The sequence below is a fragment of the Notechis scutatus genome, chromosome 3 (genome assembly GCF_049901735.1).
Source record: "Notechis scutatus isolate UNSWTSFEM ecotype Mainland chromosome 3, rNotScu1.2, whole genome shotgun sequence".
Classification (NCBI taxonomy): domain Eukaryota; kingdom Metazoa; phylum Chordata; class Lepidosauria; order Squamata; family Elapidae; genus Notechis; species Notechis scutatus.
The window spans coordinates 62809386-62835620 of record NC_142011.1 but is presented as its reverse complement, the minus strand read 5'-3'; the positions used below and the strand labels follow the sequence as shown (position 1 = coordinate 62835620).

General features: G+C 41.0%; 1 protein-coding gene across 1 annotated transcript in view; it reads left to right on the top strand.

The window, feature by feature from the left end:
- Nucleotides 1-3813: 3813 nt before the first annotated feature.
- FAF1 (Fas associated factor 1) overlaps nt 3814-26235 on the top strand; it is a 200409-nt gene continuing 177987 nt past the window's right edge. The window contains exon 1 of the mRNA XM_026665839.2: nt 3814-4237. Coding sequence (XP_026521624.2) covers nt 4205-4237 — 33 coding nt within the window. The 5' untranslated portion in view covers nt 3814-4204. The remainder of the gene's footprint in view (nt 4238-26235) is intronic.

Sequence of the window (26235 nt, the reverse complement as noted above, 5' to 3'; positions counted from 1 at the left end):
CTGTTTCCCAGACCTGAATCCAATTGAGCACATCTGGGACATCATGTCTCGCTCCATCCACCAGTTGCACCACAGACTGTCCAAGAGTTGGGGGATGCTTTAGTCCAGGTGTGGGAGATCCCTCAGGAGACCATCTGCCACCTCATCAGGAGCATGCCCAGGCATTGTAGGGAGGTCGTACAGGCACGTGGAGGCCACACACACTACTGAGCCTCATTTTGACTTGTTTTAAGGACATTACATCAAAGTTGGATCAGCCTGTAGTGTTTTTTTCCACTTTAATTTTGAGTGTAAATCCAAATCCAGACCTCCATGGGTTGCTAAATTTGATTTCCATTGATAATTTTTGTGTGATTTTGTTGTCAGCACATTCAACCATGTAATGAACAAAGTATTCCATAAGAATATTTCATTCATTCAGATCTAGGATGTCTTATTTTTGTGTTCCCTTTATTTTTTTGAGCAGTGTATATCAGCAAGAAATTTGCTGTTCCCATTGCTAAGCCTTATTTCTGTTCCAACACATGCTGTCCTGATTATGCAAATGCAGTGCTGGATAGACAAAACAACTGGTTGAGTCTTCCAGCTTTACTGCCCTCTCTGCTCAATACATTTGCAATCTTTGCAATTGTAGCAAAAATGGGTGAATCTGATTGCAGGAGTTTGCCGCTAGGTCCCTTCTTTCGACTTTCTTCCTACATTCCATTCTATCTTAACCCAAACTGAAAACAGATTAAACAAAGCAATAACCAAATCAATCAGGAAGGGAGCAGAATCACAAGCAGTATTTTTATTTGGCAGTTCCCTTTTCTTCACGGTAACCCTGTGACCTCACATGTGACTGGTGCTTGTTTATATTTTCAACTCAGTGAGAAATAAAGCTTAACAGATTTTACACAACTTGAAATTCCTGCTGGATGCTATTGACTTATAAAAGAGAAAATACTACTTTAACATCTGTTCAGCTAAGGATAATTTAAACTTGTCTCAGTCACAGGCTAAGAATAATAAGCAATAACCAGGGAACTATGGCAGAAAGAAGTTATTGCCAAAATGTACCATGGGTAAGTATAAATGGTGGCACAGCCATAGTCTAATATTAAAGCTACATCAAAGTAAACAAAATCTTTATTAAGGTCATAGATCAGCAAATCAGATTTGAATTTCCCTTCTGAGTACTGCCAGAATATTAAGTTTTGTTATCAGTTGAAACATAAAAGCCATACAAGGCAGACATATTTGACCTAAAGGAGTTACTATTTCCATACCAAGTTTGGACATATACATATTTTTAAACCTCTGGTAGTGGGCTTAAACAGAAAAGGTAAATGGATGTAGGGGAAGTCTTCAATACAGAGTTAGTTTAAATTAAGGACTGAGCAATCCCTGCATTATGACTAAATGAGATTCTCCAGAGCTCCATTGCTAAAATAAAGAAGCAAACCCTGTTATTACAGAGGTGTTATTTACTATTTAAAAACAACAAACACATCTTTAAAAACTAAGCTTAATTAAAGCAAAAGAAACTCCACCCACCCCAAAGCTCACATTAAAACCTCTCCATTTGTGTGGCCTCACTGTATCATGGCTCCGCCTGTTGCAACTCATGTAGAACTTTTTTTAAAGTGCAGCTTCAAGACATTAAAAACTTAATCATCCTACTGTATAATGGCTTTATTTTTTTTGATTAAGCAAGTCTTCTCTGTGTCCCATACATTTCTGTAATTTGAAATGTGGTTTCATTCAAAAGTTTACTCTGATTCTACACTCAGTGACTTTCACTACTGTGTGATCTAAACTTTTATATTTTATTCAAAATCAAATATTCAGGCCAATGTAGTATCATTTCAAATTTTTAAATAATCACTTTCCCAACATATTGCTGCTATGTTATTTTCATTATCACTGATTTCCCTAGGAAAGTTCATAAGATTTTCCATTATTTCACTGCAAGCTCTACCACCTTCTATTATCACTAAAATAGCCAACTTGAGCTTAAGATGTTTTCAATTTAAATTTAAATACCATTAGCAATATGGTAATAGTTATTCCAAATATTTGAAGAGCACCAGGTTGCTTTATCTTGTGCTGCAGTTTAGAACCATTGCACTATAGATCTGAGTGCCTCCGTGATCTGCAAGAAAATGTTGGTGGTCCACAGAGAAATGTCACCCCCAAAGCATTAATCCAGGCTGCACAGGAGCACAAGGCTGTGCCACCCGCATGGCCTGTGGAAACACAAGGCTTGCGTCACTTGCATTACGAACAACACGAGGTAGGGAGGGGAGGGGGGAAAGGGTGGAGGTGGGGAACTTGACCACTTGCCCCACTTGCCTCACCTAGCCACCGGGCTGCTTCTTTCCACCATTTCTTCTGCTTTTGGCTGCACGCAAGGAAAACAGCAAATGCCTTTCTTTCTCTCCCTCAAACTCCGCCAGAAATTTGCACCAGCGTGACAAGTCTCACAAAGACTCATTTATGGCAGAATTTGGGGGAGAGAAAGACTTCTGCTGCTTCCCTTGCATGAAGCCAAAGTCTCTCTCTCTCTCTCTTTGTCCCCTAGAACAGAGCTGGAGACAGTATCCTGCAATCCGAAATAAAGAATGATCGATAGGTAGGAATACGGGGTGGGGAATTTTCCTGCAGACTTTTTCCGGGATTTTTCCAGGGTCTCTAGTCCAGGGATTTTAAATTATAAGTTTGGTCCCTGAGGTCCAAAAGGTTGGCAACCCCTGCTCCATATGACTTTAAGTAGTCTATTTTTATCCAAATGTATGCCAATCATTTATAATATTGGGAACAATACTAATAATTATTGGCTTGACATCAAAAGTAACAATAGTTTATTTACAACAATGGCTTAACCTACACTGTTTCTTCCAGCAGTGTACCACAAAATCCAGACATTTTTATAAGGCAACTAGGTTTTGTGGCAAATTTCTGGATGGCCAGTAGATGGCAGATTTTTCTGCTTCTCTTTCTGGAGACCAATAGTAGTGGGTGAGCCAGATTTTTGCAGCTCTGTTCTAGTTAGGGTTGTTGTTTACCACACCCCAGGTAAGACTGCTGTTTAAAAGCAGCACAATATGAAACAATTCAATTCAGTTTGCCATTGGTTGCATCTCTAGACTCCATACCTTTAGGAATTATTTGGAAGGGGCAGCTGACCTTATAAATCCACGTAGAATAAGATTCTGAGGTATAGCAGTCAGCATACTCGCAGTTAAGAGATTGGCGAGTAGGTTTGACTTATACCCAAAAATACCACTATTGTACTTACTTTAAAACAATCCCCAGCCCCATCCCAGCCTATTTTACAAGCTAAAATAGGCACGTAAATTCCACTAGGCGCATAACCACTAACTACCCTTTTAAGGAACAGGGTCGCAACCCTTCCATCCCAGAATACGGTTTGCAACATTTGGAATAACCGCAATCGTTTTGTCTCCTTCCAAAAGGGCGAGGAGGGCTTTGACGCCGGCGGCGTGGGGCAGACAACCCAAACGGGCAAAGCAGGCGCAATTTACGACACTTTCATAAAAGCGAGGCTCCGTCCATCCCTCCTTTTTCCCCTTCCTCATCGAAGAACCGGCGTCTGCTGAAGGACCTTCGCGAGCCCGCCGACCCCACCCTTTTGTTTCTTTTCAAAGGGGGGGGAAAGGGGGGGGGCGGTGGGGAACCTCCCACCGTCGTCTCTTTCTCTTCCCCGCAACTCCCGCCCTCGGAGCCGGCACTTTTACATAATAGCCCCAAAACGGCTTTTCCTGCCTCCACCCCCCGCCCTCGGGCTTTATCGGCGGCCAGCATTTGACAGGAGGGCCAGTCACGTGGCAGCCGGAAAGCGTCTCTTTTGCGACTTCAATGACAGGCAAAATGTGCGACAGCCGCTTGCTGGGCAAGGAGGAAGCTAGTTAAGCAGGTCTTCGCCTTGTTTTAAAGGCAGGGTTGCGCTGGTTGCCTTGCGCTCTCTTTAGCTGCCTTTCTCCGCCCCTCTGGTGGTCGGGACAGCAGGTTTGGGAAGAAGCAGACCGAGGGCTTTGACCAAAGTTTGGGAGTTTAGATGAGATCGTAGCCTCCTTTCTCTTCCCACTCCCCCCACTCCCCACCCCCCCACTCCCTTGAGCCCCGTTCTTGCCGGCAGCAGCCTCCAGGTGTACAGTTCAGGCAAGAGGAGGGGCCGCTCCCGGCTGCATTAGCGTCCAACATGGATAGAGAAATGATACTGGCTGATTTTCAGGTAAATTTCAAATTCCACCACTGTCATATTCTAACCATGACCTCTTTCCCTCTCTGTCTTTCTTCCTCTTTCCCTTTCTCCCGGCTTCTCTGTGTTCTTGTTCTTTGATGGAAGGATCTAAGTTCCGGCATTGGCAAGCCCTGCTCCGATATTAAGAGCAGAGCAACCACCACAACAATAATAACATTCGAGACCATTTAATCTTTGTAGCCCATAATTTAAGCGACAATCCAAGAAACGTGAATAATGTTAACTAAACATTAGTTAATGGCAGTAATGTATCTAATCTTTGTCTTCACAGAGAGATAAAGGAACAGCCTAATCCCAGTCAGAGGCAAAGTTGTTGTTTTAAACAAGTACTTAAAAAGATTGCTATCTACCATATATCTGGGTCAGTCTGACGCTTTGCAAACTTCTAATAAATTTCACAGGACAGAAAAAAATACTCTGAAGATAATAAAAAGATATGCCTATATCCCAAGGATTCATATCTATTGTGATAAAAAAATGTTAAATGAAAGATTAGAAAAGAACTTTGGTGCCTTGTACACTTAAAAAACCTTCACATTGTCTAATAATCTTAATATTTGTATACTTATAATCAGATAGTTTCTGATTACATTATATATATATATATATATATATATATATATATATATATATATATATATATATATATATATATATATATATATATATATATATATATATATATATATATAATTCTCCCATGAATTTAGCTCTTGGGACAATAATCAACTTGTTAGGGTAAGATCACTATTGGGATTTAAATTGTTTGCTCTGTCTTGCAGCATGTTTGTCTGTTAGAACTGGGTTTCCTTATGTGTTTCTATGTAATATTTATACATCAGTTGGGAAATAATTCACTAGATTTGAATTCCATGAATATATGTACAAAATTTCAAGTTTAATATAATTTATATATGGCTTTTATAAAAAAAATTGACCATAGCTTATATGAATAATTTTAGTTCTAGAGTTTCATTCTTTCTGAGCTATTGAATGTGGCATTTTCAAAAAATATCAGTATCGCACATGCCTATGCATCCACTTCCAAGACTATTTCATAAAATGCCAAAGTTATTATGTAAAGAAAACTCCAATGCAAACTAAAGAATAATGTTGAAACCACAGTTTGTTCTTTCAGGGTTACTCCTCAAGTTCTTTTAGTCTGTCGTTTCACACATAAGCTACCCCCAGAAGAGAGAGATTTTGTTCCTTTAATTTTGGGCTGCCTCACTAACCATTTAACTTCACCCTTTGCCCTCTGTTGCAATTATGATATTTGCTTTTGTCTCCCCCCACTTTTCTTCTACATCGTGATGGCTCTAATTCTTTTTAAAATCAGTTCCATCTCTTCATTTGTTGCCATTTGCTTATGGCAGTGAGGTCAATTGTTTGTTTGTTTTAAATTTTCCACTCTCTGGCAATTGATAATGGAGTACTGGATTCCAGGATCTTAATTTACTAGTAACATATTTTGGGGCCAGTCATATTGAGAGATAAACATGGAAGGTAGCTGGAGTCTGATATTTCTCTTAAAAGGATTTATAGAGAAAAAAAAGAATTAAATCATATGCACCAGCAGAGCACTTTAGAGGCACAGGTGGAAGTATCCACAGGTGCATATTGCTGATTCTGTTTTAAGTTAATGATGTCACAATTTGTTAATTTCTTCTAACTGATCTTTTAAAATTCTATTTTTCTTGTGTGCAAATGAAATCAAATTTAATGAGCATCAGCATTATTTAAAGAAGATACGTGAAATATATCATACTATAGAGTGTAGAAGATGTATTCAGATATATACTTTCTGGGAAATAAGAGAACCTGCAAAGATCAGATGCTATGGTATGTAGAATCTATTTAAGCCCAGGCATTGCTCCATGAAGGTCAATCATTGAAATTTTAGCAAAATGTCTAAATCAAATTTCTTTTCTTAATTATTTGGCAAACATTATTACAATCATAGAACATTTTATATTTAGGAATATACTAATCTGTTCCTTTTTAATAAGGAGCCTGCTAATTATATTGAGAAATAGTGAGAGTTTTATTTATTAAATTTATAATAATCTCACCATTGTGGCAACTCTTGCTGAATTTACTGATACTTCCCACTATTTATGAATATTTTCATAAACATTTTGATCTTGTTCTATATATTTGGCTTTAAGTTTCATACTTAATTTTTGTAGTATATATTAATAGATGTATATTTGGATGCTTGTTTGTATAGTACCTTATGCATTGAGAATTTAAAAATGTACAGATGAAACTGCTGACAATAGTTGATGTAAATGTTTTATAAAAGATAAAATGCTACCTGCTTTCAGTCTGCAAAAGAGAGAAATTACAGTTTGGTAATCTATGAGGCTCTATGTTTTGGATTAGGATCTAGGTGACAAGATGAAGTTTGTGATATTTTATTACTTTTTACTGATTTTTATCAGATTTAATTAGGACTTGAGATCAAAAGATGAATTCAATGGAATGGTTGCATCAGTAGAAGAAACAGTTCCTTTTCTGGAGCAGATTTACAAATACTTTTCTAACAAAAATCCAATAGGGCAGCATTGGACTCAACTGTATTCCTAATAATTTTAGATTGCCTGAATATTATGAGTTCAGAATTGTTGAGATCTTAGGTCAATTATGATTTATTACTGAATAATGTTATTTATATCCCACCTTTATTATTTTTGCAAATAACCCTAGGTAGTACCATATCCAACATTCCTTCTTCCTCCTATTTGTCTCCGTAACAGCAACTCTATGAAGTTAGTTGGGCTGAGAGCTAGTGATTGGCCCAAGGTTACCCAGCTGGCTTTCATGGCTAAAGTGGGTCTAGAACTTATAAGGTCCTGGTTTCTAGTCTGGTGCCTTAACCATTAGACAATACTGCTCAAACCAAACTGATTATATGCACTATGAATGTGCATTTGAATACTATATTATGGATCACAATCCTATGGACATGCATCTGGGACTAAGACTCATTGATCATTGCAAGATGGTTTATTTTGAATAAGCACACATTGGATTGATCTGGTTGATGTGATTTTGTTGAAGGAGGGAAAATAACAAAAATTCCATCTTTGTTGATCATCAGAACGCTTTGAGATACATTAGTATTCCTGTGTTCTGAAGCTAAGAATTAATGATTTTTTTAAAAAAATCATTGATATTAAAACCCAAACACTATTTACTTAGATATAAATTACATTGATAGTCATATATGTGTAACAAGATACAGTTCTACCTCAGCACTTGACTGCTTCAAAACTCATCAAATTTGGTATTAGATGCATTTTGAAGCAGAAATCTTGTCCCAGCACTTATCTTTCTCCTGGTAGTCAATGTGCATGGAAGAACTTGCTAATGTCAGTTGCTCCATGACTTGCTATTTCTTCTGGCTGAAATAGTGGGTCATGTGATAAGTCACGTGGTTTTCTTGGTACTTATTGGTGTTAGTATTTGTTGCGTCTTCCGGAACAAATTACCAACGTGGACCAAGGTACCATTGCAACAACTTTTTGGGGTAAGTTACAATTCTATGTGTATGGTTTCCTGGGTATACCGGTAGCTACACTGACGTTTTACTGCCAAGTTTTTATGTAGGAATTGAATCCAAATCTTTGATGCTTCCATGCATTGCTCAACTCCTAATTGGACTATAAGTATTGTACTTTACTTTCTTTGGTTTTACAACTTCTAGGATTAACATTTGTTTGATTATCATGTAGCTTATATACAATAGCAGCACTTTGCAGTGGTTTTCATGATATTTCATAACTTTTGTTTAAAGTTCTATTTTTAGAACTTATTCTATAAGAGAGTTTCCAATTATTTTGTAAGTAATATTTCTCCCATGAGAGCTTCTGTTTAGAGAAATATTTTTTATGTTCTATAACACTCAAGTAAATAAAGTACTAATATACAATTGAAAATACTTTCTCTTTCAAAATGCTTATTTCTGAGTATGTTTTCTGTTTTGTTTCTGCATGATGTCATTGAGATTTACACTTTGGGCTTAGAAGACTTAGTGGAGTTTTATTCATGCTAGAGGAAAAAATAATAATTTCATATATTTTAAAGAAGATGCTTCTTTTCCAAAATTGAATGTTTGTAACTTGAATTTAAAAAATTGAATATTTTTTAAAATCACATGTTTACCAAAGCAAACAATGTTCATACACTTTATTTTTTAAAAATGGTATCTAAGGCATTGATCCTATCTAAAGGCAAATGAGCCTTTTTATACAGAGTATGAATCTGAAATAAGTTCTGTTTATAAATCTGCAACTGGCAGCTTTGAAAGTTTGAGAAATAAGATTAAGATCTACAGGAGGCTTAGTATAATTCTATTTTAGGCATAGGAGCTTAAATATTTTTATGTACCAATATATGAGAGCAGATTGTACTTTTCCTTTAGTATAGATACAGATCTTGATTTGATTACCTTTTGGTTTTGTCTTCTTATATGTTTTACATTGGGATGTGATTGGTAATATGTTGCTTGAATTGTAATCTTACATGTATGACCTGTTGAACCGAAACATTAGTCTGGAATGACCACTGATATTATTTCATTGAAGCCAGTATGTAGTTCAAGTCTTTGTTAATGTCACTTTGCTTTTCCATTTAATTCAAGGTTATTTGTAATCTTATCTCTCCATCTTACTGGAAATTCACATATAATGCATTTACATTTTTTTCTGCTATTTTTAAAAGAGCAAATACAATCTTGTGAAATCTATTGTATTCAATAGATTACTTTAACAGTTTACAAAGCATTTTAGAGGCAATGCCAAATATTGTTGGTGAATTAATGACACAGATATATGTGATGGTTTTACATGAAAACAAATTCTAAAATAATGTATTTTAAAAGAAATCTAGTAGCATTTTACAGCTTGTAATAGCATGTTTGAAAACTTCTTTCTCAAAAGCACACCCTGTTCCTTGCTTTTCTTGCCTTTATGTACTGGTGCTTTGATAGTAACGATTGCTGCCATCTATTTTCCAGGGGATACCTTACCCGAATGTGTTATCTCCCATCCATAGTTTGTTTTAGAGGGGGTTCTAAATGCCTGTGTTACTCTATTGGTAATTAAAAGGTAAATGAAATAATTTTCTATATTACACATCTTCAACATCTTGTGACTAAGCATATCACTAGAAATATCAAGACTTCTTTCTTCTGCTTGGGAAGTAGACCAATTTCATAAGAGATAAATACAATCAAATTTTCTCTAAAAGGAAGACATTACATATAGTCTGTCTTGGGGTAGATAAATAACAAAATTGTTACAAATGAGGGACAACAACTTGAGAATTATAAAACGCAAACAATGCTCCATTCAGCCCGCAAGATGTTGCTGGTTATAGCTAATTGGCTACAAATTGCTGTTTTTCAGCTGGAAGTGGAACCACAGAAATAATAATAAGACAATTGCAATTACAAGAGGGTTCTTGTAAAATTTTATGCAAACAGCTTGAAAGGATAGATGCAAACTAAGCATTAATTACCCAATTATGAAATTTACATAGAAAAATGAAGAATCTCTATATTTCTCTATATATAGAAGAAAAAATAATAGCATGAAATTCTAACTTCACATTTTTAACTGTCCTTAGAGAAGAAGACTCCTTAAGAAACACATTTCCCCTCTGTTTCAGTTTACCTAGACTTGACCTCAGTTTCTTGGAATTTAGTGAATTTACCTGAAACTGTCCGGGGAAATGTTTTCCAGCCTCTAGCTAGCAATTTCTGCCTCATTTTAAAAGGAGACTCAATTTTCCTGTTTCTAGGAAAGAGGGAGGAACTGTGGGTCTATATCTGATAATAAGAGTATCTCTTCCTTGTAGTTGTTTATCAGGGATATCAGCATCTGTGAAACCCTCAGCCAGTTGACTAGCAACATGGCCACTATATTTTGTTCAGTGAGACTTGAAACAGTTTCAGAGCTGTTATTAGCTTCTTTTTACAGCATATTGTCAGTGTTAAATGCTACCTTTCAACTACAAGACCTTAAAATGTGTGCAAATTTTTGTTTACTGTACTAATAAAACTATAGTCCTAATATGGATTTGGAATTTTGTTTTCGCCAGCATGGCTATCTCTGCTTTTTATGTGATCTTTTCTTAATATGCATTATTGAAACACTCTACTAATGAACCACAGCTGTGAAAAGTACACAGTAAAAGAAAACCCCTGTAATATTGAACAAGCATTTTCAGTGTATAACAGCAACATGGCCCGGCAGTTTAAGATGCTAAATACAATTGGCATACAATATTTTATTTTACATTTATTCTATTATAAATAGAAATTATTTTTATTGCAGACAGATACAAGAGATCTGTCTTATGTAGTTAGAATTTAGCTTCTTAATCCAGATTATTGCAAGAAACTAGATGGCCTTGGTGACATCAAGTTTTCTCTAACCACAGCAGGTCCATTTTTGGACGTACATAACATCGCTCTAGCCATCTATGTTTTGGGAACCTCCTGATTGGGAATGACAATGAGGGTTTAATCTAGACCATTAACCAGATTATCTCTATCCCCAATGATCTGGATAATATAAGAGGTGAAGTTCTTAATGAAAATCTTTGTCATTTAGACCAGAGTCTAGACCAGGGCTGTCAAACTCCCGGCCCGTGGGCTGGATGTGTCACATGCTGGCCATGCCCACATCCAGTTTAGCAAAGAGGAAAAAAATCCCAATACGTCACATGACACTGCTGTGACAATGTGAGTTTGACACCCCTGGTCTAGAACAAGGGTCGCCAACCTTTTGGACCTCAGGGACCACCAAACTCATAATTTTAAATCCTGCGGACCACTAATATGAATTTTGACTGATGGTGGCTTGCTGACATTTTCACAGGGCCTCTACAGAAAGCAGCAGAGACCCTGGGAAAATCCCCCCAAAAAGTCTGCAGGAAAATTCCCCACTCCATTTTCCTATCAATCAATCATTCTTTATTTGGGATCACAGGATACTGTCTCCAGCTCCATTCTCGGGAGGCGGGGGAAAGATACTTTTGGCTTCATGCAAGGAAAGCAGCAGAAGCAGCAGAAGTCTTTCTCTCCCCCAAACTCCCCCAGAAATTAGTCTTTGTGAGACTTGTCGAACCGGCGCAGCGTCTTGGAGCAGGATGCCTTGCAGGGTCCCAAAGACTCATTTCTGGTGGAGTTTGGGGGAGAGAAAGAAAGACTTTTGCTGCTTTCCTTGCGTGCAGCCAAAAGCAGAAGAAGAAAGAACTGGAAAGAAGCAGCCCGGTGGCCAGGTGAGGTGCGTGGGGCAAGTCCCCCTCCCGCCCTTTCCCCCCTCCCCTCACTACCTTGTATTGTTCGCAATGCAAGCGGCGCAAGCTTTGTGTTCCCATGGGCCATGTGTTCCTGTGCAGCCTGGATTAATTGCTTTGAGGTTGACATTTCTCTGCGGACTACCAAAATTTTCTCACAACCACCAGTGGTCTTTGGTCCATTGGTTGGCAACCACTGGTCTAGATCCTTCAGTTCTTCCTATATGAAGAATAATCACAACCTAACTTTTCAAATATGCAGAAAGAATGAACTATGCAGGAAAAGCTAGAATGACAATATTCTCCAGATGAGCTGTTCAGAGCATCCAAGCATGGGAGGTGCTTCTGTCTCTCATCCGATAGGCTGAGCTGATTTCTGAGGACACTTGTCCTTGAGGCTCCTCCTTAGTGTCTCCAGTTTTTTGCTCAGCCTTCATTTGAGAAAGGCATAATTTCCCCTTGGCTGGATGGTGAAAAACAACAGAGAAAATTCAAATATATCATTGCAGATCAGATCACAGCTTTTAGCTGCCTACGATCATCATGTTTAGCTCAAATGTTGAGAGTCTTCCGACACCTTTTTTAATATCATCTGGCTGTCAGAGCTCTCAAGCCCTCAGCAAGGGCTGCAAAGGCGCTACAAGTGAAAGCTAGTTAGCGCCTCATTAAACGGCCGTTTCAAAAGAAACGAGAGAGAGAGGGATCGGAGAGGCTTCTTTACTCCTGGGCAATTAAAATCAGCTGGCTGTCAGATAGAGCAGGGCCATTGCGGTGCGACAAGTGCAGGCTCACAGCAACTTAAGCAGAAAATGGCCAGAGGCTTATTCCCCTTTAAAGATCACCTAAAATGGAGGATTGGCACCAGCGCCATTTATCCTGCCTGGCAAAGTTAATTGTAGTTATTATTAAGCTCTTGCCAGGGATTTCACTGCTGACTGAGTGGTTGCGCGCCAAAAATAATGGCTGGCACCATTTTGTGCTTGTCCAAAATTCTACACTTGGATTCAGCAAGTGAGGCCTCATTAATAATAGCGGCCGCCATTTTGTTTTACTGGTGTGGCAACCTGCAAACTAACTTTATACACATTAAAAAGGCAGCAGGATCTTGCCATATTATATAAGATATTGTGAGGAGATAATCCCTAAACAGGGCTGTCCAGCACAGCATTGCAGGGCCTTCAGCACCAGCTCACTAACTTCAAAGCTGTCTGAAGTAGGTTCTGAGTTGGCTATTCTTTCACAATCAATCCAGTCAGCAGCACAACAGCTAGCACCCAGGCCTGTGACCGCCTATATAGTAAAGCTGTTGCAGGCCCAGTATCATTTACGCTGTTGATCATAATCTGGGCTGTTAAGGTATATCAAAAATTGGTTCTAATTTGGATTAATTTGGCTAATAATAATACAGAAGAAGGAGATTAAATATATCATGTTTAGGGAGTACCTGACCATTCAGGAGCAGGCTCCTTAGGCGTGCCAACCGCCTGTAATTTCAAGCCTCAAACTTTAAAGCTCCTGTATCCAGGGGTTACAATGGCAAGTGGAAGCTCTATTGGCTCCACTGCCTCAGGCTCTAGAGCGGCAGCTAGAAGGGCCATGGCCAGAACCCAGAATAAGACAGCAGGCTCAAAGAAGCCTTCCAAGGCTGCTGAGAAGGACACCAAGAGACGCCAAAATGCACTAGAAAAACATCTTTAAAAGTGCTTTTGTGAGGCGGAAAAGAACTAACAAACAAACATCTCCTCCTAGAGCCGAACCTGTTCCAAGCTCCATTCCAGCTCCTCCCCTGGATCTGTCAATGCAAACCAGGTGCAGTAACATCTTGCAAGACCAAGCAGGCACTTCAACTGCAATACCTGCACCACATAGGGCTCCTGAGGCTACATTCACCCCCACGGCTGCTGGTCTCCACGCAGATGAATCTCTTCCCCAAGAAATTCCTCCTTATGTGAGAGCTTGGATGGAGCAAGCCATCAAACAAGGCATTGCAGCAGGAGTGCAACAGACCTTCCTGGCAAGGCAACAGCATGCACACCCTGAACATTACCTTCAATCTCCAAGGTCGCTAAGCAGGGCAGAATCCATTCAACTCCAGGTACCTTCCCAGGGGGCAAATTTCCCAATAACTCATATGCCCGACCAGGGTACACAATGCAGGGAAGACCAAATAGACGAGCTAGAACAAATTGTGTCGGTATCCTCTCAAGACAATGATTCATCCTTGTCTGAGGCAGAGCAGCTAGAGAAGGACATGTCGGACGATGAGGGCTTTGCCTCAGATCCACCTATTTTCACGGGTCTATTCTGCCCACATCTACAGCTGCTTCATTCTTTACCAGATCTTCCCTAAGGTGGCTCCATCACCTGAGAGATTCTGTGCATCAGGACATAGCCAAAGTGATGGCAGCTGCAGAATTCTCAGCAGACTCAACCTTTAATTCGATAAAATTTTCTTCCAGAGCCATAGCGCCTCAGATAACAGCACGGTGCCTTCTTTGGCTCCACCATTGGCAAGCGGATACAAAACATAAGTGGAAGTTGGCATCCGCCCCCTTTGAAGGGAACAAACTGTTTGGCTCTGCCCTGGATCCGCTCCTGGTGGAATCTCCAAATAAGAAAAAGATCCTCCCCTCCCTTTTTTGCAAGCCTTGACAGTAGACCTTCCCAGTCCTTTCGTCCCTTCTATCAAGGATCCTATTCCCAAAGATCACAAAGGCCCTTTGGGTATAGACAAGGACAGCAGGCAGAAAGATCTGACTTTGGGGACAGAAATAGGAGGGGGGGGCAGACGAAAAGGCCTTTTCGTGGAGCAGGAAATAAGTCCTTTCATCACCCCAAGTAAGATCATCCCCAACTCTCCCATAGGAGGACAGTTAAGGCTATTCGCAGATCAATGGGAATCCACAACATCAGATGCTTGGGTCAGAGAGACCATAAGATCAGGTCTCTCTCTAGAATTCCTCTCCACACCCCCGAATTTTTTATGATGTGCCCTATTTCAAGGGATCCTACCAAAAGGACTCTTATGGAGACCACAGTTTAGCATTTTCTGGAGATTCGCGCAATCCAACCCTTGTCATTGGATCAACAAGAGCAAGGATTTTATTCACATTTATTTGTGCTCCCAAAAAGTTCAGAGTGGTGGTGGAGAACAATTCTAGACTTAAAACACCTAAATCACTTCCTGGTTTACAGGAGATTTAAGATGAGCTTCTTGCAATCAATCCTTCTCAGTATCAGACAAGGAGACTTCTTAATGTCAATAGATTTAACTGAGGCATATCTTCATATTCCTGTCAGACCCACGCACAGCAGATTCCTGAGATTCTGTTATAATAACCACCATTTTGAGTATATAGCCCTCCCATTTGGCCTGGCCTTAGCCCCTCGAACCTTTACAATGGTTCTGGCAGCGTTAGCAGGCCATCTTAGGAGTAAGCCAGTTTGGCTACAAAGCTACCTCGATGACATATTAATTTTGTCATCGTCCATCCGGCAGGCTGAACTAGATACTCAGATCACCCTACAGGCTCTCCAAGAGCATGGAATTTCAATAAATTGGACCAAGACTCATCTGACACCATCAACTCGCCTCCTGCATTTGGGAACCATCATTGATACAATGGCTGGGAAGGTATCTCTATCACCGGATAGGCAGAGTAGTATCAGGCAGTTGTCAAAAGAAGTTAGGACTCTCAAACGAGTACCCCTGGTCTAATTATCTAAACAATTATGAAAAATGATCTCATGCATTTTTATTGTTCCCTGGGCCTGGCTCCATGTCAGAATCCTTCAATGGTTTCTGCTCCCATATCAATAGTCAGGAAAGAGCAATGCCGTGTCCACGGTCACAGTTCTGTCAAAGGTCTTCATATTGCTTCACTAGTGGTCCACAACAAACATCAACAAGGGCTGCCTTTTCAAGGACCCTGACAGACAATCACAACAGACGCAAATCTGTTTGGATAGGGGGGTGCACTGTCAGTCCCTTACAGCTCAGGGTCCATGACAGAACAGGCCTGCAGCATAAACTGGCTGGAATTGAGGGGAGTCCATCTGGCCCTTTGCAAATTTCTACCACTGATCTAGGGACAACATGTTCTAATCCTGACTGACAACATGGCCACAAAGGCCCATATAAACAGGCAGGGGGGCACGCATTCAAGATCGCTAATGAAAGAGACAGGGAGACTGTGCCGCTGGAGGAACACAAAGCAGAACACATCTTGGGACAGTTCAACATCCAGGCAGATTGGTTGAGCAGGGCCACTGTCGACCATTCCGAGTGGCGCCTGCACCCTAGACTGTTCCAAGAAATGTCACATCTTTTCAGCCAACCGATCATAGACCTCTTTGCCTCACTTCTCAACGCACAGCTTCTGAGTTTCATATCCAAAAGGAGAGGAAGGAGTCAATGTTCTACGCCATCACTGGCCTCGAGGTCTCCTGTATGCCTTCCCTCCCCTTCCACTGATTCCCAAGGTGGTCCAGAAGCTTCTAGAGGAGAAAGCGGAAGTATTGTTGGTGGCACCATACTGGCCCAGACGTCCATGGTTCATGGATCTCAGGGATCTATCGATAACAGACCGATGGAGAATCCCACTGGACAGAGACTTGCTCACATAGGGTCCAGTTCAACATCTGGACCCACAATGGCCACACCTAGCCATATGGTGCTTGAGCGGAGACGTCTGAAAGGCGAGAAGCTTCCCAATAAAGTCATCTCTACCTCAAGTCATCTCTATCTCAAGCGGCCAGACGTCCTTCCACGAACTATATATACAATGCCACCTGGAACACCTGCAGGTGGTGTGACAAAGTGAAAATAGACCCCATCTCTCCATCGGTGATGCAAATACTGGACTTTCTCCAGGAAGGCTTGGATAAAGTACTATCACCTAACACTTTACATAGAGAGGTGGCAGCTCTAGCCTCGGTCATTACCTGTGGTGACCTAAGATCCATCACTTATCACCCAAGAATACTCAGTTTCCTCTGTGCGGCCACTAATTTAAGACTTCCAGTGGTCCATAGATACCCCACCTGGGATCTAAACAAGTTCTCACAGCACTCACAAAACAACCCTTTGAGCCACTGAGTCTCCACCTACTTACATACAAGGGGGTGTTCTTAGTAGCGATGACATTTACAAGATGAATTTCTGAGCTAGCCACTCTGTCAGTGAGACAAGACCTCTGCATTTTCCATTCTGACAGAGTTGTTCTTAGTTTAGATCCAACCTTCATTCCCAAAATTAATTCAGCCTCCCACAGAACACAGGAATTGATACTCCCCAACTTCTGTCCTAGACCATTTCACGGTCTAGAGCGGCAATGGCATCTATTAGATGTAAGATGTGCACTCTGAATCTACATTGACAGGACTGCTTCTTTTAGGAAGATGGAGGAAGAAAAGTCACATCATCAACAGTTGGCAGGTGGCTGCGAGCCATGATTGCAAAGACTTACGAGATTTAGTCATTGCACGTGCCTACAGGTATTACAGCGCACTCAACTAGGAGTGCTGCAACATTGGCCGCTTGGGTTACTCAAGCATCAATCGAAATACATAGAGTGGCAACGTGGGCATCACCATCACCCTTCATAAGGCACTATAAGCTGGACATTTTTGCTTCCACAGAAGCAGTTTTCAGAAGAAGAGTTTTGCAACGAGTCCACATGTAACAAGGGGGGACTCCAAACCAGACGGAGACCCTCCCGTAGGACACGCCAAGCTTTGGTATGTCCCATGCCTGGATGCTCTGAACAGCTCATCTGAAGAAGGGGCGTTGGTGCTTACCTGATACACCCATTCTCTGTGAGCTGTGAAGAGCATTCAGGCCCACCCAGAGTCCGTCTGGTGTGGGTCCAATTCCGGCCAAGTCTACAGAGCAAAGGTGAAGGAGAATGACGGTGAATTTATCACTTCGACTTCACCAAAACTGGGGACACTAAGGGGGAGCCTCAACGACGAGTGTCCTCAGAAATCAGCTCAGCTTATTGGACGAGAGACAGAAGCACCTCCCATGCCTGGATGCTCTTCACAGCTCACAGAGAATGGGCGTATCAGGTAAGCACCAACACCCCTTCCTGTCTCTATTTGCATGAAGTATCATTCTCTGTGCAACAGGAAGTGAGGATGGATGGCTTTCTTCTTCTCCCTTTTAAAAGAAAATAGGGGTGATTGCTGTTTTTTCTTTGTATGAAGCGGTTTTCTCCATAAAACAGAAAGTAGGAGTAATTGTGCTTTTTCCTCTGATATAAAAAGAGATAGCATAGAGCACTTTTGAAATTAGACTGGAGGAAAAGGGCAAGGCTTCTGTCTGTGCCCCTGGCTGTAATACATGCTGCATTATGGAAGTTTTCCCACCCTTGTTATAATAGATAATCGTTAAATAGCAGGCCTATAATTGAATCAATTAAGTTTAAAAACTTCAGTTAGTATAGAATTTGTGTACTAGAAAAACAACAAGTGTGACAGATGATGAAGACTAAATTCCATGTATTATCATTACTGGTCTAACTTTTTTCCTTGTCTATTGTTTGATTGTTGGTTTTTTTTGGGGGGTGGGTTGTGAGCTTTGTAATTTTTTTGATATTTGCATCAGATATCAGGAAAAAAAGTATTTAATGACATCATTGTAAAAGACACTAGTGTGTCCACCCCTAAATACCTGGCCCAGAACATTTATTTCTAGTTCTGTGTCTTGACTGAACACATATGTCTAGTTGAGCACATGTGTTTTGGTATAGGTGTAGACATTTGAATTGGCTTTTTTTGTTTATTGATTTCAGGGTTACTAAATTATTTTTGAAAATTAATGCTAATAGATTTTTTAGAGGTAATTCAGATCAGTTAATAATTTTTGTTGGTACCTATTGTTGAAAGATTGCCATAATTAGATTTTCAGATATGGGCTGCAAAAAAAAGGTCAACCATTAAAAACAGCAGAGACGAATAGAAAAATATAATTCTTTGCTGCCATCAAGTGGCTGTCCATAGTTCTACAACATATATACATACATAGATACATAATACATACATACATACATACATACATACTCACTCGTCAGAAAGAGCTGTACAATGGTGAAGATGCTCACCTCTTAAGAGTTCAATCCCAGGGAGCGACAGATGTTTCCCTATCAGGGCACAAAGAGAAAATATCTGCTGCAAACTCTGTGCAGATGTCAGGAAGGGCATCTGACCAGTAAATGCTCAGCTCCATTTAGTTGTCTTGACTCCACCCCAATAAAAGGGATTATAGGATCAGAAGAAAAAAAAATTAGTGTTCAGAAATGTTTTCTATAGTTGCAGGTGTGAATCCATGACTTTGCTGCCTCATAAAAATGGAGAAGTATTTTCAGAAGTAAGCAAGGAATTTGAGCAAAAATAAATTGGAAGGTAATAAGTAGTTGATGTTCACTTACTACCTATCTACTATAATCAATTCTTACTACTTAGTTTATAAAGAGGGCCAGCATTGTAGATTTTGCTGTAGTGTTCAACTTTTTAAAAAAAAAAATATCCTACTTTATTACTTTATATGTAACTCAAGGCGGTAAACATACATACCGTAATACTCCTGCCTCCTATTTTCCCCACAACAACGACTTGTGAGGTGGATTGGGCTCCTTCTTAGAGAGCATGACTAGCCTGAAGTCACCCAGTTGATTTTCATGGCTGAGGTGGGGCTAGAATTCACAGTCTCCTGGTCTCTAACCTGCTGTTTAACCACTGGATCAAATTCTCTCATTCTGCAGCATGGTGTATGAACTATATTTCATCATATTTGTGTTTAGAAGTTTATATGTTGATCCTTGGTTTTGTAAGGAATCTTTGTGTTGCTTTTTTGGTGACACAGATTAGCACATATATTCTTCTACACTATGTAGGTATATGGGCATTTAGGGCATAGATTAAAAAATTGTTATCAAGTGTTTATTTACTTTGCTTTAACAAGACTTTGCTTTAATAAGAATGCCATGTTTCTTTTCCTTTGCAAATTTGTTAACTGCAGGAAGAATAGAGTTTGTTATTATTTGCCAAGAGCACTAAAGTTGTCCCGGACAGTTGAAAAGCTATTCGCCCTTTTCAGACAACTTGCTTTCTTCTACATTTATTAGGCTGAGTTCAGGCTGGCTACTATGCCACTGAAAGGGATTACAGAAAGGGAAATAGAACTGACTGAATTCTAGTAAACAAATTGTGCTGCAGATAACATATTTTTTCTTGTGTAATTATGGTAACCTATTGCAGTGCATATAGATTGTTACAAAAGTAGCCAAACCTAGTTAAGGGATGAATAGGGAAATACAGCACTTAAAAATATTATTTTTTCCAACCACTTCCTTTCAGACTACTCTGTTAAATCAGTAATTTGACGATTTAGCAGTACTACTTTTTAGTGTGTTGAATTGAAAAAAAATATCTATTTTATTCTCGAGCTGTGAGTGCCAGAACTTTGCTTGATAAGCAAACTTTGATAAGACTTTTGATAAGAGTACTTCCAAAGCTCAGTAGCGTTTGAAAGTTTTCTTTCTTTTTTGTCAATATGTATAGCAGGGTATCATGAAAGATGATTTCAGAGCATAGGGCAGGAGAGACTATATTTTCCTACATGTGTTACTTTGTATATTAGAAAAAATTACTGTATTGCTTACCAGCTAATAACTAGAATTGTTGTACTAGCCTCCCTGCTCCATAGTAAGCTCCCTGCCTGAGCTCCTTAACTCCATTTCTAGGTTGGCTGCGGAATTCCCCAGATTTCTGGTCTTGGGAAACTTCAATCTTCCTTCTCTGGGTCTGAAGTAGTTCAGTAGTTCATGGCCACAATGAGGGCCACCAGCCTGTCCAGGCATCCAGAGGCTGATAAGGGACGGTAGTCATACACCAAATCTGGTGTTCCTGTCAGAACAATCACTATGTGATCTCAAATTGGGAGAGATTTTGGTGTTCCCCTAGTCATGATTAGATCCCATTTTATTACTGTACCATTGGATTTCATGGTACCACTAACCACTGAGGGAGGCTTGGCTAGATTGGTCTGCCTCTGGTGACTAATGGAACTGGATGGGTTTCAGCAGGAGCTGGGGATCGTTCTTGCTGCTCTGCTGCATGGTCCATCTGTCTTTGGAACCACTTGGAATAAGAAGGCAGGGGCCTCTTTGGATCGGATCGTGTCTGTGCACCCTTTCACCTTTCGTGATCTGTCATTCCCTGTGATTTGCAAAAGAGCTAAGGGAGTTGAAGCAACAAAAGAGATGTTTAGAGATGATTGCATACAGGTGAGAGCTGTGATTAAGGCCTTAAGGCAGTGGTGACTAACCTTTTGGGGCTCCTGTGCCAAAAATTGTGTGTGCGCTTGCACGCTCACACTCGCATGCCAGCACCCAGAAGGCAATACACACACCACCATGCACCCTACGCATGTATGCGCAATCCCCACCCACTCATCCTCCACTGCCCCCTTACTTGCACTGTACCTCACAACTGATTTTTGGCCAGTTTGAGGCCTTTTTCGGCCTCCCAGAGGCTTTAAGGCTTCTACAGGCTTTTCAGGACAAAAACTAGGCCTGTTTTGTAACTTATGGTATTTCTGAAAAAACAGGAAGTGATGAAACGGGCCTAGTTTTTGGCCTGCAGAAGCCTTCCTAAAGCCTCTGGGAGGCTGAAAAAAGGCTTCAAACTGGCCGAAAATCATCTGTGAGGCATGCGCATGCACAGTGAGATAGGTTTGCCTGCAGCTCCGGTGCCGACACAAATGGCTCTACATACTACCTGTGGCACGTGTGCCATAGGTTCGCCATCCCAGCCGTAAGGCCTTACCGCTTGGTAATAAGGGTGATGAAGTATTACTACTTTTCTGTCTATTGCCATCCTGTGGCCATGTTTCAGGTGATGCAGGCCCTTTTAAGTACAAGGAGCTTAGAGAAAACTTTGCAGGGGTGTGTGGAAGATGAATGGATGAAGGAACTAGGTATGTCTAGCACCGGGATGGTGAACCTATGGCACATGTGCTGGAAGTGGCCCTCAGAGCCATCTCTCTGGGCACGCCAGCCATCACCCATTACTCTTCCAGTTTCTGGCATGTGCATGCACACTCGAGAGCCGCTCTTCCAGTTTCTGGCACTTCCATGCATGGCGCGCTGGGGAGCTGATCTTCTGGTTTCTGGCTCCCCTGTGTGTGTGTGTGTGTGTGTGTGTGCCAGGGAGCTGCTCTTTCTGTTTCTGTTCCCCTGCACACGCGCGCTCCCATTTCAGCACTCAGTGCCAAAAAGGCTTGCCAATACTGGTATCGCCTATTAAAGAGTATAATTAGAGTTAACGTGATAACTTTGTTCTTGTACTTGAGGGGCTATGACAGAGAGCAGCAATTGATTTATTCTCCAAAACACCAGACGGCAGGACAAGAAGTAATATGTGGAAGCTTGTTAAAGAAAGATCTAACCTAGAAGTAAGGATACATTTTCTAACAGAACAATCAGTGGAATAGTTTACCTCTCAGAGTTGTAGGTACTCCATTACTGGAAGTTTTCAAAAATAGACTGGACAGCCACTTACCATTGATGACATAAGGTCTCCTGCCTTGAGCAAGGGTTTTGACTAGAAGACCCCTGAGGCCTCTTCCAGCACTATGTTCTGCCATTGAGAAGTATATATAACATACATTACCATGGCACTCTGAATTAATGAAGATTAATATAAACTTTCTTGTTCGCTTGCTCACTCACTAAGATTCTGATGGTGCAAAATGTTCAAAGAACTGGGATAGAATTTGGAAACAAAACTGTAGCTGTTTGCCACCTGGATTTTTCATAGAGTTACAGGAGCTTGAACATACAACTGTTTTTATACGTGGATCAAGGAGAAAGTATGTTTTGCATATGAGAAAAAGAAAGATCCAAGAGAAACTGTGGTTATTGGGTAGGATATATAATATGAAATCTGGTTTTAATTTTTTTCCTTTAGATATTGTTTGCCTTCATGAATTACAAACAGAAAATTTGTTATTAGTGGAAGAAGCTTGATTCAGCAAAACAATACTAATAACAAAAGGAGAATTTTTGCCAGTCCCCTTCTCTCTTGTGGCTACTTGAGTTCTTTTCCTCTAAAGCAGGGGTGGGATTCACATTTTTTAACAACTGGTTCTGTGGGCATGGCCAAATTTGAGGGTGTGGCTTGGTGGTCATGTGACTGGCTGGGTGTGGCTTGTATGTAAATATTATAAATATTTATGTAAATATTGAACTTTTTATAAAAAAAGAGCAACTTTTACCCAAAATCAGGCAAAGCAGGCAGGCAGATTGGGTTGCTTGCAGAATCACAGATTCACTTAGAGATCTATCTTTCTGAAATCTGCTATCTGAATTTGTCACATAAAATTTGCTAGCAAGCAAACTCACAAAATTAACTTACAACACACCATGTATGTAAATATTGATTTTTTTTATAAAAAAAGAGCAACTTTTACAGAAAATCAGGGAAAGCAGGCAGGCAGATTGAGTTGCTCACAGAATCCCAGATTCACTCAGAGATCTATCTTTCTGCAATCTGCTACCTGAGTCTGCACTGAAAAATAGAAGTTTCAGTCCTAAGGAAGGTTCACCTCTGTTTTTAGATTAGCTAGAAAGCAAGAAATCCAACGATTTCCTGCTTTCTACCTAATCTAAATCTCCTGGCACAGCAGAACAGCTGATGGTCTGTGGGGGGAGGAAAAATAGCAACTTACCAAACACAGGCAAGTTTGATGCCGCTCATGCCAGGTAAGGAGTGAGTGGGCAGGGCAGGGAGGGGTGGGGCCAGCAAGTGGCATAATTTGTTGGTTCTCTGAACTGCACAGAATTGTAACAACCGGTTCTATAGAACTGGTCCGACCAGATAGAATCCCACCCCTGCTCTAAAGAGAATTTTGCTTGTGGAATCTTTCAGCCCTTCAAAGTAGATACTTGAAAAAAGTGCAAATCAACTCTCATTCCCTTCCATTGGTAGGAGTGAAATATGAAACAAATTTAATGCATTGGTATATGTGCCTTTGCCCTTACCATGCAGATATTATTTTTACAAGTTAATGAAAATTTTCCTTAAAAAGTAAAGGGCACTTTAAAGTGAAAAGTTTCCTTTGCTGCAGATAATGAAAAAATTTCCTATTCAAATCTGTTTCAGTCTCAATGATTACTAAACTCTGCTTTTCAAAATACACATTCAGTGCACATTCAAAATACAGGTACATATAGTTCTCGGCTTACAATTATTTGTTTAGCGTCCCAAAGGTGTTTTTTCAAGAGGCAATTGGACTTTCTGTTTTTGCTTTGAAGACATTTCACTTCTCATCCATTCTTCAGCTCTGACTGAATTGTGGGGAATGAAAGGATTTGTCAGCTTTGAAATTCAGCTGCCACATTTTTTAAAGAGAGTTGGAGGAGTTGAAAAGTTCAAGGTTATTCTGTATGTCGTATTAAGAAATTCCAGTGGCAGTTAATTGGTTCTTGTGATTTATGAAATGTAGAAGTGGGAGGAGAGAAGGGAGGATAGAAGGTAGATTCTGTGTAATGCACGAAAAATTTTCACTTTGGGAAATTGCCTTTGACATGCCAGATCTGTTTCTAAATACATCAATTGGAGAGAAAATGTCTCGGAGTGATTGATATCATGGATACTTTCTAGATGCCTTACATTTATTTCCCAAAGTCATCTTTTATTTTTTGAAGGGGGCTTGGCTGATACCCCTGGAATTCTTTTCCCAGAGATGGATAAAGATCAACAATCAGCCGAAGTTGGAGATGTGCAGGGGGGAACGTGTGGGGGCCCTCCCTCCGGAGCATTAATTGAACCTGCCAGCCCTTTTTTGGAGGAGATGATGGATGCTTTCGGGATGGCAGTAGGAGAAAGAGATTTGGGAACTATACCGAAGCGTTTCAACTCAAGAAGTTGTTATAACCCAGATGTAACCCAGCTGTCTGTAGAGAAATCTTTTTCTAGCCCCAGGCATATTCCTATTCTGTCAGATTGGAGGGAAGAGAGACAATTGGGGTCAGAATTCTCTCAAGAAGATACCCCCAAGATTTATCCTGGAAGTCCATCAAGGGCAGATTTACATCAACAGCTCCAGAATTTAAAAGTGACAGGGTTGGTCTCACAGTCTGTTTGGATGGGCGGAAGCTTGAGACCACCCATATTCATTTACCCAAGTATCGTGAGGAACGAGGAGACTATACAGATGCCAGTTGGTGGAAGCCAGAAAGAAGCATCAACTGAAAGAGGTATGTTGCAGCCTCCAAGGCAATCCCCTCATTTTCCAGAAGGAATTTTGCCCCCTGGAGAGAGTATCCCTCCAGGGTGGGGATTTTATCCAGGCCAGGGCTGGATTCAATGCCAATGGCAGCCAGCACCAACACAGCCCTGGCCTGAAGTGGGGGGGGGGTTGCCCAGACAGCAGACAGCAGCCACATCCCCTCCACCTGACCAGGGAACCAGGCCACACCCATTTTCCTCCTGGCAACCACAATTGCAGCCCCAACCGACAGCGAGGCCACAGGGACCCCTATTCCAGAGAGGCACCACCCAGCCAGGATTCAGGGGGCCTACCCAGCCTACATACACCACCTGGCCTGTTCCTTCCATTCCAGTACAACCTGCAGGGGCCTGGCATGTGCCACCTCCGCAACCACGACCCAGGCCAGACCCTTTGAGGCCGTATTCAGTGGGCGCCATGAACATTTCAATTATTTCCTCACTCGAATCCGATCCCATATAGAACAATTTTGAGATCAATACGCCACAGAGCGCGATTTGATTACGACCATAACAAATGGGATGAATGAAGGGGATGCTTCAGACTGGGTGGCCCAACTACACAATGAACAGGCCCCCGAATTATATGATGTAAACAGATTTATTCAATTATTAAGACTCAGATTTGAAAATCCAGACAGGGTAGCAGAGAATGAAGAGAAGTTAATGGAAATGAGGTAAGGCAAGTGACCCTTCTCAGAATTCATTTGGGACTTTAGAAGGATTGCAAGCCACCTCATGGATTGACCTAAAAGAATGACTTTACATATTTTTAAAAAGCCATTGATCCAGAAGTAAAGAAGGCCTGTGAAATTAGGGGAATCCCAGAGACCTTACAATTGTGGTATGCCACCTCCCTCAGCTTAGATCGCAGCATCAACCCACACAGGAAACCCCTTCCAGCAGCCCCGACTAGGACGATTGTGGTGAGGAGACCACCGACCGGACCAGCTGAAACTGCTCATACCCGACTCACCAGGGTGCTGAAATGTTACCGATGTGGCCAAGCCGATCATAGGGCAGCAGACTGTCTGGCCCCGGCTCCTGTACCACAAGCTCTGCAGTCGAAGCCTAATACAGCTGTTAGAGGTCAGAAGAATCAAGGAAGACCTCCAGGCAGGGGCAGGTTCGCCAAATACAGCTGGGAAAGCCCCCTCTGCACAGATGGGAGCAACGGACCACCGGACCGACACCACATCCCCGAGAACCTGACCTGTGAAGACGACCCAATGGTGAGTGACCCCATCATACCTTTTACAGTTAAGGTCAAGTTAGTGGTACCAAACATGGAGGAGGCTGGGGAGTTAGAAGCTGTCATTGATACTGGGTGTTCTAGATGTCTTATCAGACTCGCCATCATTGAACAA